Source organism: Sciurus carolinensis, chromosome 3 (genome assembly GCF_902686445.1).
Source record: "Sciurus carolinensis chromosome 3, mSciCar1.2, whole genome shotgun sequence".
Taxonomy (NCBI): Eukaryota; Metazoa; Chordata; class Mammalia; order Rodentia; family Sciuridae; genus Sciurus; species Sciurus carolinensis.
In genome coordinates this window covers 84,444,888-84,460,242 of record NC_062215.1, presented here as the reverse complement: position 1 = coordinate 84,460,242, position 15,355 = coordinate 84,444,888, and the positions used below count along the sequence as shown (strand labels likewise).

The 15,355-nt window shown below is 32.1% G+C and overlaps 1 protein-coding gene across 1 annotated transcript in view; it reads left to right on the top strand.

The window, feature by feature from the left end:
* The window catches only part of Actr3 (actin related protein 3), a 58,383-nt gene extending 52,483 nt beyond the window's left edge, over nucleotides 1-5,900 (top strand). Inside the window, exons 10-12 of the mRNA XM_047544780.1 lie at nucleotides 144-269; nucleotides 3,522-3,605; nucleotides 4,659-5,900. Of these exons, the coding sequence (XP_047400736.1) occupies nucleotides 144-269; nucleotides 3,522-3,605; nucleotides 4,659-4,754 (306 nt within the window). The 3' untranslated portion in view covers nucleotides 4,755-5,900. The remainder of the gene's footprint in view (nucleotides 1-143; nucleotides 270-3,521; nucleotides 3,606-4,658) is intronic.
* Nucleotides 5,901-15,355: the final 9,455 nt, after the last annotated feature.

The following is a 15,355-nucleotide window of genomic DNA, read 5'->3' as shown; positions in this document are numbered from 1 at the left end:
AGTCATATTTTTAAAAAACTTAAAATTTTCTGTCCATTGTTGAATATTAAACACCTCTCTTAAAATGAATACAGTTGAATTTTAGTAACACTTATCTTTAGCTTTCTTGTTTAATAAAAGCCATTTATTTGTTTCTAATTTAGAATATTGTCCTCTCTGGAGGTTCAACCATGTTCAGGGACTTTGGACGTCGCTTGCAAAGAGATTTGAAAAGAACTGTAGACGCCAGGCTGAAATTAAGTGAGGAGTTGAGTGGTGGTAGATTAAAGGTTAGTTTTCTCAATCAATGGTGGAAAGCTTGTGGGTACTTTGATTTTTGTAATGGGGATGGTAAAGGCTTGCCAACTTTTGTTCTTATTTTGAAAGATAAGAGGAATGTATCTGGTATTGTAATGGATTTAATGCTACAGATTCATGTCTGTGATATGATTTGATTATTTGATTATTTTGGGATATTATCTGCAATTCTGGAAAATATTCTTAATTATATCTTTGGGATACATATACATACATATATATATTTCAAACATAATTAAATTTATTATGGATCCACATTTTGAGGAGAGAGGAACAGTGTGGCAATCCAACTCAAAACCTCACACATGCTAAGCAAGAGTTCTACCACTTAGCCAAATCCCTGGCCACAAAGAATTTTAAATATCTTTGTAGTAGGTAAAGGAGGCAGGCTTGAAAGACATGCTTATTTGAGTGGTCAAGCTTACTTTTACAAACTGACTTTAGTTTCTGCATAGCAAGCTTATAGTGTACAATCAAATCAGTGATTCCCCCCAACTTACTTTCTGTTACTTGTTTTGGACCTTTGGGATTGATGTAAAAATATCAAAGTTAATTTTAAATTCTCAGATGTCTGCTTTCTATATTTCTGAGGCAAGTTTTCAGTAAATATTTTTGATTGCCCTTGTTAAATATTGAAGCAGAACATTGATTCAGAGGATAAGGTGCTATATAAAACACACTTTATTCTACGTGGACAAATACCAAGAATGAGAATTTCATCTGAGAGTATCACAAACATTAAAAATGACTTAAAAGTAAAATATAATACTCTAAGGTTTGCTCCTAATTGAAAAACTGCATAACAGCTGTTTTCAACACCTAATCTTTGGATTATCTTCAATAAACCTATCCCTTATAGTATAGTAAAAAGTATGTTTTGAGCTTCATCACCATAATGGTATGACTTTACTGTTCAGGCAGTCTGCTCATATAATATATTTTTAAAATGTTGATTTTGTTTTTGCATCCCTTTTCTTAACCAACCAGTCCATCCATCTGCCTGCTCTTCCAACATGCATGCCTGCCTGCCTGTCTGTCTGTCTATCTATCTCTCTCTCTCTCTCTCTATCTGCCTGCCTACCTACTATGTAAAGGTTGATAAATTTTTGAGCATATTTTTAATTTTCTGTACTGAGAATCATGAGAATCACACTAAGAACAGTCGAGATGTAGCCATGAAGCAAGTTTCACAAATTGTCTTACTAATTATCATGCCCTTCTGGATGTGCAATAGTTAGTGTTTGTTGTTTTTCATGACCTTAACATTTTTAAAGACTTTATTTTTAAAGACTTATTTATTTTGTACAATGTTCCTCAATTTGGGTTTATTTGATGTTTTCCCATGATTTTGGCAATAATACTTCAGAGGTGATATTGTATCATTTTTAGTGTATTGTGTCAGTAGGCACATGATTTTATTTGTCCTATATGTTAAGTTTGGTCATTTTGTTAAAGTTGTGTCTGCCAGGTTTCTAGTATGAAGTTGTTATTATTCCTCTCTATTTAAAACCCTTTGTGTCCCATCGTTCCGGATGTGGAACACCTATAAAAACTTACATTGAGCAACAAATATACTCCTATGATAACTTTGAAATAGTGTTTAAATATTTATTATGTGTACAGAATTGAAAACTTGGTAGTTAATGAGTTAATAATCTTATGGGGAGACACTTTCAGACTATGTAATTATCCTGTTTGTGTCCAGTTTTCAGTGACTGGTTTTAGCATCCATTGTGATTCTTTCCTAAATTGTTTTTACTGAGGTAGTTGCTATATGGTGTTTTTCACAAATTCTGTCATTCCTTCTGTTTTTTTAGTCCCACTTTATTGTAAGGAGGAGCCCATTCCCACTTGTATGAACACTGGATTTCTCCCTTTATTACTTTATCATTAATAGCATTATGAAACATATCATTAGTTCATTAATGTTTATGTTCAAATTTTCTCAGTTTGAAACAATAGGAGCCAGTCAAATGACACTATTGTTTTTTTGTTGTAGCCCCACCACGATTTGTGCACATCCTTCCTTCCTTCCTTGGCAAGCAAGATGCTTTATGATGATCTTATGGTTTCTCTTTCTGGCCTTGAAATCAGCTCTTCCCTACCTCCTGCAAGACACCCTTATTTAGTGGATGTTATTATGAAACCAACTGTGAACACTGGGCATGCTCACTGCTACCAGGGTGTCACATCTAAACCTCAGTGACTGAACTAGTGTGTGTGTGTCCTCATGTGTCCTTCAGTTCCAGAATATCAATGGGTTTATTCTTTCTACTCTTCCACATTTGTAAGACCTTTCCCTGACAGTGGAAAACCTAACTTCTGTTATCTACAATACATTTTATGTTTTTGCTCAAATATGGAATATGTATATAATAATTTCCAAATTGTTTATCCATACCACTATGAAACATAAACTCTCACTGGAGTTCAATATTTGCTCCCCCCCCCACCTTGAGTATATAGAATAAAATACCGTGTTCACAAGTTACTTGAGTTTGTTCTTTCCCTTACTTCAGTGTGATTGTTTTTTAAAAATGACTTGATTTGTTTCTGTTATACTTTGTTTTGCACCATGAATTTCACTCCTCTTAAAGTTTCAGTTTTTTTAATTGTAATTTAAAGTCTTAGTTTTAATTGGAAGATAAGAATTGGACATATCATTGTGATAATATAGTACATGTGGGCAATGCATAAGATCAAATCCAGGGAATTAGCATTTCCATCTCTTAAAATATATATCATTTCTTTGTGTTTGAAACCTCCCTACTCTTCTAGAAGGGTGCTTCAAAAAATGTATAATAAATTGCTGTAAAGGTGACCTAAAGTCAGTATTGGTTCATTTACTGATTATAGGTTGATACAGATATTGATGTCTATTAATGAATTTATTTGATTTTTACAAAGTCATTTTATTAACCCTGACTATATAATTATTTTTTCAAAAATACATAACTCAGAAAAATAAAATATATGATTAAGAGCTCAAAAAAAAATGTATAAAATGTGTACTGTTATTTCCTCTCCATCCAATCTATCCTGTTTTCATCCTTGTTTCTTAACAGTGTTTTCATCTATTCCCTTCTATAACTAATCTATTCTTTTCTGGTTTATAAGGTGTAACTTGAATTTAGTATTATTTTTGTATAGCACATTTAAGGTTAAATGACACAGAAATTCTTTCTTGAATTTTCTATTGAAATGATCTCGCTATGTTTTTTTAGCCAAAACCTATTGATGTACAAGTTATCACACACCACATGCAGCGATACGCAGTTTGGTTTGGAGGATCAATGCTGGCTTCCACGGTGAGTGAGATGAAGCTTACTTATAAATTTTTTTAGATAGACGAACCTAAGAACAAAGCAAATTCCTTTAAATTTTATCTAAATATAACAGAAAATTTAAAAAATTGTATACATAGTTACATAGTGTTTTTAAAACTGGAAGTCATTTCAGTTTAATGTTTTTTTTTTTTTTTAAACTTGCTTGATGTTATTTTAAAGTGAGCATTTTATCTTGTATTTTAAGATTTATCGATAGGGGAAATCTTTTAAACCTCAGTCATTAGAAGGTCATTTTTTTTTTTTTTAAGATATATTTAAAAACATAAGGTAGACAATATGTTTCATTGCTTAGGTATTATGATGTTCTAAATTTAATAAAGAGAATTATTTTAAGAATCCTGTCCTCAAATCAAAATGTCTTTAAAGCTCCCTGAAAATTATTCTAATTTCATGTCATAGTATATATTGGTGCTTTGTACTGGTAGTATATGAACTATTAAAATGAAGGAGTTTTCATCTGAATTATTGAAGAATTATACAACTTTGAATTTAAAACCATTTAAAATTAGGAGGTAAAAGTTATTTTCTTTCTTAATTTTACTCATCTTCAGTTATGCCATATGATCTATTTGGGTTTGTAACTGGCAAAGTAGTAACACAGAACATGGAACAGTTTTTCTTTATCATACTGTGAGTGAGAAAGGCAAGATGATCTCAAACTTTTTATAGCATGACTAGAAATAGTTTATACTGAAGGTGGATACTGCTGCTTTAAACTGTTGGTTCAATACAATGTGAGAAAGCTTCAACAGAGCAGACTGGACGTTTGAGAATCAACTTTCCGTTCCTCGAAATTGGAAAGTCCTAGGAGAAATAGGTGTTAGGATGATGGGAGAACATGTATTATATGCCCCCTTCCCATTTTGATATAGACTTACATCTGATTTTAAGTCAAGATTTCTAGAATTTGTGAACTAATAAACATTTTAGATTTAACATCTATTTTAAAGCATATTGAAAACTAGTATATTTTTTGATTTTTTTTAAACATTTTTTGTTTTGTTTTGTTTTCAGCCTGAGTTCTACCAAGTATGCCACACCAAAAAGGATTATGAAGAAATTGGACCTAGCATTTGTCGTCACAATCCAGTGTTTGGAGTCATGTCATAAAATTGGCTTCATTGTTATTGGGGTTAGGGAAGTGGAGAAGAGATAATCTTTCTCATTACCTGTTTTGTCTGGATGACTGGTTTTGTGGTTTTAAACCTGACTTGAAATAGTAAGACCAAACATGATTATACAGGAATATTTTAATAAATGTATCAACATGCAGATGTAGAAGAGAGCCAAAATGATTGTTTTTCTTTAGACTGAATATTTGAATCTTATGTGTAACAAAAAGAAGTGGGTTTTAGTTCTTTCTGTGCCCTGATATTTTGTATATTATTGAATTATCCAAGATTCGATGGGATTTATCGGTATGTAGATAGCTCTATAATGCTTGAATTGTACACTTCCAAGTGTGCAATGCAAGAGCTTGTTTATATTTCATACTTTTTATACTTTGAGGAAAAAAGTCAAAGAAAAACTGTAGTATTCAAGGAAGAAAAAAATGACCAAGTAAAGGATAAATTCAAAAAGCCTCGTAAGACTTGGTGTATGCAGGGATTCCAGTTATTATGAATTGCTTCCATCCTCCTTTCCCCCTGTCCCCCACCAATGGTTTTCTTTGCAAGTGCTTTTGGAACTAAGAAGCTAGTATCTTGGATTAACTGATGCCTGCTAGTGCTTTCTGATTACTCGCATTCTGTTTCTTGCTTTAAAAGAAAAGTAAAGACAAGGCTGTTGGACCAGTGTTGCAGTTCTCTAGTGTCATTTGTTATTAAAGGAAAAAGGAAAAAAACCAAACAATAATTTGATTACCAAAATTGGTATATTTAAAGCCTAATAACATTCTAATAAAGGCACAGATTTCTTTTTAATACTTGTTTCAGGCTCTTTAATCTCTTTATAAGTTAACTAATAAATCTATTTTCTTCAAACTTCTGCGATAGTTCTTTAAAAATCACAAGTTGGTTAGTAAGCTGACTTTTTTAATGTGCTCTGTACAAATAATTGTGAACTTTTAATATGTTGAATGCTTTCATTTTGATAACTGGATCTCCATTTGATATTTTCATTTGTATAACTCATTTGCAGTTTGAATTTTTTTTTAGTGCCAGTCCCTGATATACCATGGAAAGTTAATTTTCTTTGCATTTTAAAATATCTGGATCATGAAGAAAAAGTGATGAAAATAAATTAAAATCGAATTACCTTTTCTAATGTTTTTTTTCCCTCCCTTAAACAATGTGATTGTACTTGGAGCTTAAATGTTTGATATAATTTTTTATTTCTATAGAAATAGTGGGCTTCATTTAAATATCTGTCATGTGTATGGTAGAAAATTTTGTGGGAATTTTAAGTTTATCATTTATTTGTAAAAGGGTAAAATGGGAGATTTATAATAATCTTTTTTTAGAATTTAAGCAGCAATATCAGTGAATATTGAATGCCACTATTCATAAAACACAAAGGATTAGAATACCTCTGTCAAAAGTTAAAGAACAAAGTGTTTTTATTGCTTGTTTTTAGTATGAAAACAGACTTGGGGAATAGACACTAGTTTTTATTTAGAATAAGTCTTGAATTTTAAAATCTTATTAGTCATTTATTTGAATCTTAATTTTTTCACCAGTGTAGGAGTAAAGGATAGACTATATGTCTTAGAGTAGTTGTAGCATAATTAGTATCAAAGATTTTTGTTTTACTTGAAAAGGTATCTCATGGACATCGTAAAACACTATTGAAATAGTACCAGAGTAGATAGTGAAAATAAATTTCTTTCACACCCTAGTCTGTCATTTTCTTACCATTACTTATACTGTTAGGAATATGTTGTTTCCTTACAATTTTCTTGCATGTAGAAATAAATATAGTTTATTTTACACAAATAGGAACTTAATGTATACAGTGTTTCGCACTTTGCTTTTTCAACAATCTTTTGATACAGAACAGTATGATAAGTAGTTATCATCTTCTGACCCAATAAATTATTGTTAGCATTGTCATAAATATTTTTATTTAGGATGTTAGGTAATTTCAAGCTAGAAAGATATGTTTACAAAACTAAATGTCTTTAACTGACATGAAAACTTGAAGGTCAAAAACTTGCCTTTAGGCTTCAACTTATTTGCAGGAACAAGAAAACCCCAACCTTTCCTGTTTCTTTCCTATTTGTTGTCTCCTTTGCTTTGCTCTTAAAGAGGAGTAAGCTACAATATGATAGAAGGCAGTATTCATGTGTTTGTGTGTTAGTATGTGTGTTTTAATATCTCCCCTATGATTGTATACAATCTCTTCAACTTACAGAAGCTTCAGTTATAAATTTGTAGAGGTTCGGCTAAGATAAACTAAAATCTGTGATACTGATCGATTTTCTAGCATCATGGCCATGGGACATTAGAAAAACACCAAACAGGACAGTGATCAGAATTTTTTTTTTTCAGAATTTTTATTCTGATTAAACTCACTGATAATGTAGCTCCTTCAACATTGTGAGTTTTAAAACATGGCAAATACATTTTTATCATCTTGGACACATTCTTTGAACTCCTGGGACTTTTTATATATAGAAGTTTTATTCTGGATTGTTATAGTTCCTGTGAGTTGTAAGAATATAACCTAGCTTTCTCTATTGCTTCATTTGTGGTGGTAAAGGTGTTATTAATTTCTTCTTTTTAAGTCAGCAGAATTTTGAGCAAGTGGGAAATTGAGTAGATGCTTATTTTCAAACTTGATGCCTGCTTTTAAAAAGTAAGCAAGTTTTACATTTAACCCTTAAACACTAATTAATATGTGACATATCTTGCAGGTGATCACTCTTTTCTGATCTGTCCTTTTTTCTGGTAAGAGGTACAGCAGTTGTCTATTCTAGTTTCTTGGTTTGACTTATTGGTTTGTTTTTAAAGCTATGTAAACAGATCATAACAACTGCTTTTGGAGATGTTTCTAGAAATATCTTCAGACATAATATGACATGTAGAGATAATAAGGCATTATGTTCTTTAGGTTAAGTGCTACACAGAAGTCCTAGAGAATATATCTATATAAATAGGAACTTTATTTCAGGTAATACTGAAAAGAGTACCAAGAATATTTTGTTAAATTATTGAGGAAATTATTTGTATAGTAGTTGTTTATTTGTACTATTGTAAAGAATGTTTTTCTTCCTCTTCCTTCTGGGTTAATCTGCCAGTAATAAAGTGCAGCATCTTCCTGCTTTTCTTATTCTGATTTTGTCTGCTGTGACCCCTGCTTCCTGAACTTATGTTGTTCATAATTGTGGGCACCAGTACTTTGGTTAGCCCTCTAAAGTCTCTTCTTTAACTTTTAGCACCCAGATTTCCACCTCAGGTTGGTTATTGGGCACTAAATATATTAGCTAGAATAATACAACCTAAAATAAGTGCAAATTCTAGGAGTAAAACATTCTCCCATTCAAACTGAAGTTCTGTCTTAGAATATATTGGTGTAATGAGACAGACATTACCCTATGTCAATGTATGATTACGTGAATGGTATGAATCTACATCACGTACAACCATAGAAACGAAAAGTTGTACCCCATTTATGTACAATGAATCAGAATGCAGTCTGTAACAATAAAAATAAATGAATTTTTTTAAAAGAATATATTTGTGTAAAAGCGCTTAGTATATAGTTGATAAATGACAGTTGTTATCAAGAAGTTACATAGAACTTTCACACCAAATCCTGAAAATATTTTGTGTTTGTATTAGATCTATATCATATCTGAGTTAACCTTTATGAAGACTTTTTAGATATGCTAGAGGCCAGAGGAAGTTTTTAGACTTAAGAAAAATCTTTGCTGCTAATTGTTGATAATTCTTCAATACTCTGTAAATGTTTCTCTTTCTTCCTCATGATTTTTTAGAATTTTTACTATAGTTTCTTTTGGTCTTGATAAAATCTTTAAAAAAGAGGTGATTGAGGTTTTCTTCATGCTATAATCTAGTTTAACTGATGTATTTGAAACTTGGTAGCTAAAATTAAAGCATATTTTTGTTTAGGATTGTAATAACTTAGTGGTCATAGGAGGAGTAAAGGAGGAGCAGGAGTAGAAAAAATGATTTAGGAAAAAAAGGCAACTAAAAACTAAATAATCAAATTAGAAGAAAAGTATTGTTTTACTTAATTTAGCAAATGATTATTTTTTACTGTTTTGCACTTTTTAGTGACTAATTTTTATACATTACATTAAAATGTTGAATGAAAGTTAAGTTTCACTTTTATGAAAACACTAAAACTCAATAATACTGTCTATATTTTGCATCAAGTTTTAGGCGTCCAATCCCAGAGGCATTTATTGACTTTCTACTGTGGTTTAAACATCCAGGTATGAAGATTGAAGATGAGATGAATAAACATGTGCTGCTGAGCTTAGAGGCTAGTGTAATAGAAAAGACACTCACAGGAATGAAGAATATTTTGCAGATAGTCTTTAAGATATCTTACTAGGCTTAGAATTTCTCTTCATAAAAATGGTGGCGATAGTGGATGTTTTCAGTTAGAAACCCAGTGAGGTAAGGTGAAAGTTACAAAGTGGGACTATGGTTTAAAATTAGCATTTTATGTGCTTCCAAAATTTTTACTAATTTAATAGTAATGTTAACTATCCCCAACAGTAGATGAAGAAAATAAATCTACTTTGCTTTTTTAAATGCCTTACATATTACCTGATGTAGAGTAGTATTTCAGTTACTGTGTTGGACAAATGAATAGATGAAGAAAATAAAATTTTCCTATTGAAATTGAAACTTTTAATTTTCTGAATGTACTTTATTTCCTTAAAGTTGCCCTATTGATAAAAAAGTTAAATTATTACAAATTTTTCTTTTTTGCCTTAAAACATTGACATTCTATATAAATTAATGGAGGATTATTAGGTCATCCTAACTTTTTTTTTGTTAATTTATTTTGTTTAGTTTTTTTATGCACACCATAATGCACAGTTGGAATATCATGTCTATTCATGAGATGATTATAATACTTCACAGGGCAGTTTCTACTGGAAAAGATTGATGTCTTATTTGAAATATGAATGTTTTGATAGATGGCAAATAGGTAGAAAAGATGTTTTAGGTATGGAAAAATAAGTCTGAATAACAATAATTGGAGGAGACGTGAGCATTTGAAGTAAGTTCAAAAACGAATGTGAGATAAGGTTGGAGGCTATCTCCCACCCTCAAACATTGTCTGAAAGATTAAAATTGATTCACTTAAAGTTGAAATGAGGTGTACACAGTTGACACAAACATAGCATTGTAGAATTTTGAGAGTTTCATCTAGTCCAACTCACATTTTACAGTTGGGACACTCAACATTTTAAGTGACTTGCTGAAGGCCACATAAGTAATGGCAAAATAGTATTTATTGGCTATTATTTTTATGTTTTATTTATTCCAGATAGCATATGTTTATTTTTTTTTTCCAAAATTGGTTTCGCAACATTTCTTAGTCTCTTGCTATTCTTTTGGGAGAGCTAATAACATTTTGCTTGATGCTGCTTAAAAGGAGGTATCAAGTTTACAAGTGATGCAATAGTTCTAGGCTGAAGTGCTGAACTAATAGCAGAGCCCAAGAGTCAATGAGTCTGAGATTGGGTTGAACCTATGTGACTCTGATCTCTTAATAAAGGACATTCACTTGACACAACAGACAGTAGGACCTCAAACTGCCTGTTCTAGGCCAAGGGGCATATTTGAGTCTCACATTTTGGCTATGTATTTTCAAATTGTTGAATTTATGTACCTCTTTTTATATCTCATGAATACAGAAAGCATAACTTTCCAGTGAATAAGTTAGAAAATACAACTGGAAAGCATTTTTTTAGGCTACAAATAAAAATGCAGCTTGTGATAATGTTAGAAAATACAATGCTTGGAATTTGGCAGATACTCATATATATATATAATATATATAAATATATAAAAATATAATTTTTTAAATAAAGTTATCTGGATTAGTAAGGACCTTTTGGAGACTGTGAATGTAGCTCAGTGGTAGAGCACTTGCCTAGTTAAGGCAAGGCCCTGGGTTCAGTCCTCAGTATTGTTTAAAAAAAAAAAAAAAAAACCTGTGGAAAAAGTTGGTATTTCTGATTCTAACAGTCCTGTTAAAAAAATGTGTACACATGTAAAAAAAAAAAAAAAAACTTTTTTGTGTATATATATATATATATATGTATATGTATATATGTGTGTATATATATATTTATATAAAACAGGCAGGGTTACATCTATTTTTTAAATAGTACACACATTTAATGCAAATAATCCTAGTTACACATCTATTTATAACTTTCTTAAAATTCATCTCTTTCAAGATGATCCTCAGAAAAAATGGGTCAGCCCTTTTATATCTTAACCTCAAGATAAAGGATTTGCTAGTGATTTCATGTCCAGATTACATTTTAGTTGTATGACTAAGAATTCACTTAACCCTGGTGTATCTCTAATATGGTTATTTGATCTGAGCAATACTATCTTCTGCTTGTTTTTCTTATAAAATGGAAAGTTGAAACTAAGACATTATTTCTTAGGTACTGAAAGCATAAATAAAGTAGTTGTACATTTGTTTTAAGAAGGAAATGACTTCTTAGATCCCAATTAGGAGATTTTTCATTTAATCACTAGGATTGTAGTATTCTTGAAATTGAAGTGACTATTTCCCTTTGACCTATTTCACAAAAAGATAAATGACTTCTTTCAAAGACATTTGCAAGAGGTAGGAATAGCAGTTGTGGTTTCTGAGCTTAGTCCTTCAGTCCATCCACTAGATGTCTCTCTGCTCCCTTATCTGTAGATGAGTGTACTTCAGTTACGTTTGCTACAAGCAGAGGCAAATTGGATCTGAATTACGGAAATAACATTTCCTTTTCTCACTTAAAGGATGCCATATACCTATGACTTAAGTGAAAACAAGGATGTTGCTTATGCTGTGACAGTAATTCACAGAGGGATTTATCAGCAGTATCTGCTTGTAATATCCTATATGATAAATGCTCTTCAAAAAGATGCTAGGGATATAAAAGTGAACAAACTGATGTTTTGTAATTTTAAAAGGGTTTTCAAGACACAGCAAAATGTTAAACTTTGAAAATGAGAATTGAAGCAATTTATTGTATTAAAGAACCAGGAACTTAAGGGAGTAGATAGCATTCTGAGACTTTTTTCATCCTTAAAGTTCTGTTTTTACAGTACTTGGTAGTATTTGCTACATATTTTAGTTAACTGAATAATTTTTTTACAGTACTCAGGATTGAACACAGGGCCTTGTGCATGCTAATGCTACACAAGCCTCTATCATTGAGCTATGTTCCTAGCCCTCTACATTTTTTTAAGGTTGGATTTTGTACACATTTTCTCTTTAATGATATAGATAATTGAAAAGATGAAGGGATAATTGCCAAGTAAATGTAAGACATATTTCTCTTTAAATTAAATGATGTTGATATAATTGCCCTTAATTCGTCATGCAGATTTGAGACATCCACAAACTGGACCACATAATGTTTTATTGATAATATATGAAGGTTTCTTTTCCAGAAAAGAAAGCCTAGGAACTATTTATTTTCATACTTGCAATATGACATAGAACTGCATGAATATTGTATTTTATATGTCTCAGACTGACTCCTAGGTGGTTGCACAGATGTGTTTAGTCAGTGGCTGTTACGGTTTTAGCACAGACCTGAGCATTGAAGTCCTAAATCAAGATATACCTTCCTCTGTGTTCTAATAATTTAAATTTGTTATTTCCCACAGAAAATTTCAGTTAACTTTTTTTCTTAACTGACCAGTCATAAAATTGTATGAAGAACTGACTAGGACTTTATGGTGTGTGGGACCCAAGCATTGTATGCTGTTTGTTGTTTACATCTTTAGGTAGCTCATTTTCCTCCCCCAAGCAACTCTTCTGCTTGGGCTCATTATTAAGCTCAGAAATGAGCAACAATAGTAGAAGGAAGTGCTTCAACTTCTTTAGGTAAGTGGATGTGGGCCCATTTCAGCTTACATAGCAAGCAAAAGAATGAGACAAAGTTATACTTTATTCAAAAAGCAAGTATTTTTCTTTCCTCTCTGCAGTTATATCCTCTCAGGGTGTCCTTGTCAAATTTACAAAATGAACTTAAATAGCAGAAGCCTAAAGCTAACACTTAGAAAATATCCCCTCTGAGGCTTTTGTCAGTTTGAGGAATGGCACTTCAGATTGAGGTAAAAGCTGTCTGAGGTTAAATGCCAATGAGGGCACTTAAGTATTTTCAAAACTGAAAAGAATATGTTTTTTTTTTTTTTGACAGTACAGAAGTATTTTAGATAGTCTTGCATATTTGGAATGACAACTAACCACCTGCATCTCACAATGTCCCAAAGACAAATTTACCCTCTGACATCTGACTTGAAACCCTGGCTTTGGAGGCAGATGGTGTGTGATTTTGCTCCCAGCCTCAAGAGGGAGCACCACATGTAAAATAATCTTACATGGAGGGACCTCACTGACATTTGTCATTACTGCTGCCTTGTGTGTCTTGTGTATAATCCCTGAGAGATAAGGTCCTGTTTATCAGGTGTGGCTGATAAATAGGACATGGCGGACACTCTTTAGGAATGTTTTTTTCTAGTTATTTAAATGTTGACTGATGAACTCTTCGTTATGATTTGGTGCAGAGAACTGTTTTATCAAATGAGCAATTTACCCTAGAATTATTAAATGCATTGAGTGACTAGTTCCATGTCTTTCAATCTTGTGAACAGCCACTTCTTGTATTATATATTCTCTGGCTTATACCCACCAGGCCAATGTACAAATAACTCTTACAGTGTGTTAACATTTTATTATGAGATGAAGTAGAAAGTGTTCCTATGACACAAAAGCCCTTTACTTAAGGGGTACTGTGGGGTTAAGAATGGTTTCCACTCCAAATGGTTTCATTATGTTCTCCATAATGGGTGTGATTGTTTAATGTTGACAGATTTGAGCTGAAATTATTGAATATTATTTGAGCAATAAGAACTCAATAGGCTATGCCTTTTTAGGCAATCAATGTATGCCTTAGGGTAGGATAACACAGAAAGAAAGCCTTAATTGTCACCCTTCATAAAAAGAGCATAATCTGCAAGATGCAGGTTTTAAAGTACCATATTATTCATGTAACGGAAAAAACAGAAAACTCTCCTGTTATATAGTGGTCTACTTCCTTTGAAGAATTCCTTTTGTAGGCATAACTGTGTTTAATAAATTTCTATTGAGATCCTGTTAAAAGAATGTTTCTTCCAGTTAAGGAAGAATGGCGTGCCTTCAGTTTTGCACATGGGGAACATTTTTTTGTTGTAGAACTCCCTGATCTGCCACTTGACTTGGCCTAATCCTAGTTTTCTTGGTCCCTGTATACCTTCTTTGACAAACTTGAAATATTGCTGTTTCTTGGTAATTTTTTTTTTTAATCATCTGGTAACAGTGGGAGATACTGTGCTAGATACTTGGTGCTACACCTGAGATACAGAGCACTTTGTAGCCTCTTTTGGAGATAGACCTAAGCATTACAAAACAAAATGCAGGGCAGTGTGTGTTTCCATTCCTAAAGGTGAGAAAGTAAAAATTATCTCAGACTGAGAAAGTGTGAGTCTGGATTGTCTTTCATCAGATAAAACTGGCTACAAAGTTATCCAGAAACAACTGCAGCTTGCCACCCCTTTGAGTGACTACTGCTTTTTTATTCACTGAGAAATAATGTTCTTTAAAATTGTGGACTCTCAAAATTTTTACTCTCGTGAAATCGTATCAGCAAAATCAAAACATCCCTCTTTTATGTAGTTCACTTTGAGAAGTGGTCTCGATTTCCAAAAGAAATGCAGAACTTCAGATGAAGGGCTTTTAGATACAACATTTCACATTTAATGCTACCAAAATGCTAATTCATTTAAATTTCACCATTCCCTCCAATCTTTCACTTTCCATAGTTCCTTCATATGCAGTCTCCTTCATAGTCAGAAAACTTGATTTTATCAGACTATAGGTTTGCTTCTGGAGGTTTTAGGTTGATTGGACTAGTTTAGAAGTATATTGTATATGTAAAGCACAGAGGATAGAAAAATTGATTTTAACTCAGTATTTATAACATTTCAAGAAGGCAGTTGCATTAATAATTTGTCACTACTTTTAAGTTCATTTAATATCAGATATGAGGCCAGGTAAAGAGTGACCGTTTCCATTTTGGTAATTATCAATTTAGTTTTAAATATATACATGTGTATTTACACAATATGACATTTATCCCTATACCGTATCCTGTTTTTCACTTTTAATGGTTTTATGAATAGACATTTTCTTCTACAAAGTATTATCTGTTCATGTAGGGTAAAGTCCATGCTTAATATTTAACTCAACTTTTTTTTTCCCCATCATTTGGGCATACAGTAGAGGTTTAGTAAAGACTTTCCTCATTGAATCAAAGAAGCTTCTATTTTAGCTATTCCCTTGGGACTTTCCCCAAGTTTGAAACCTAACAGATTGTCTGTAGTACCCTCTTCATCACATTTGCACCTCTGCCTAATAAAGCAGAAATTACCCTTAGGCAATGAGGCACTGTGCAATTGAAGCTTTTTATAGCTCCATTTGTCTGCAGTCACCTAAATGTCAATGGATAG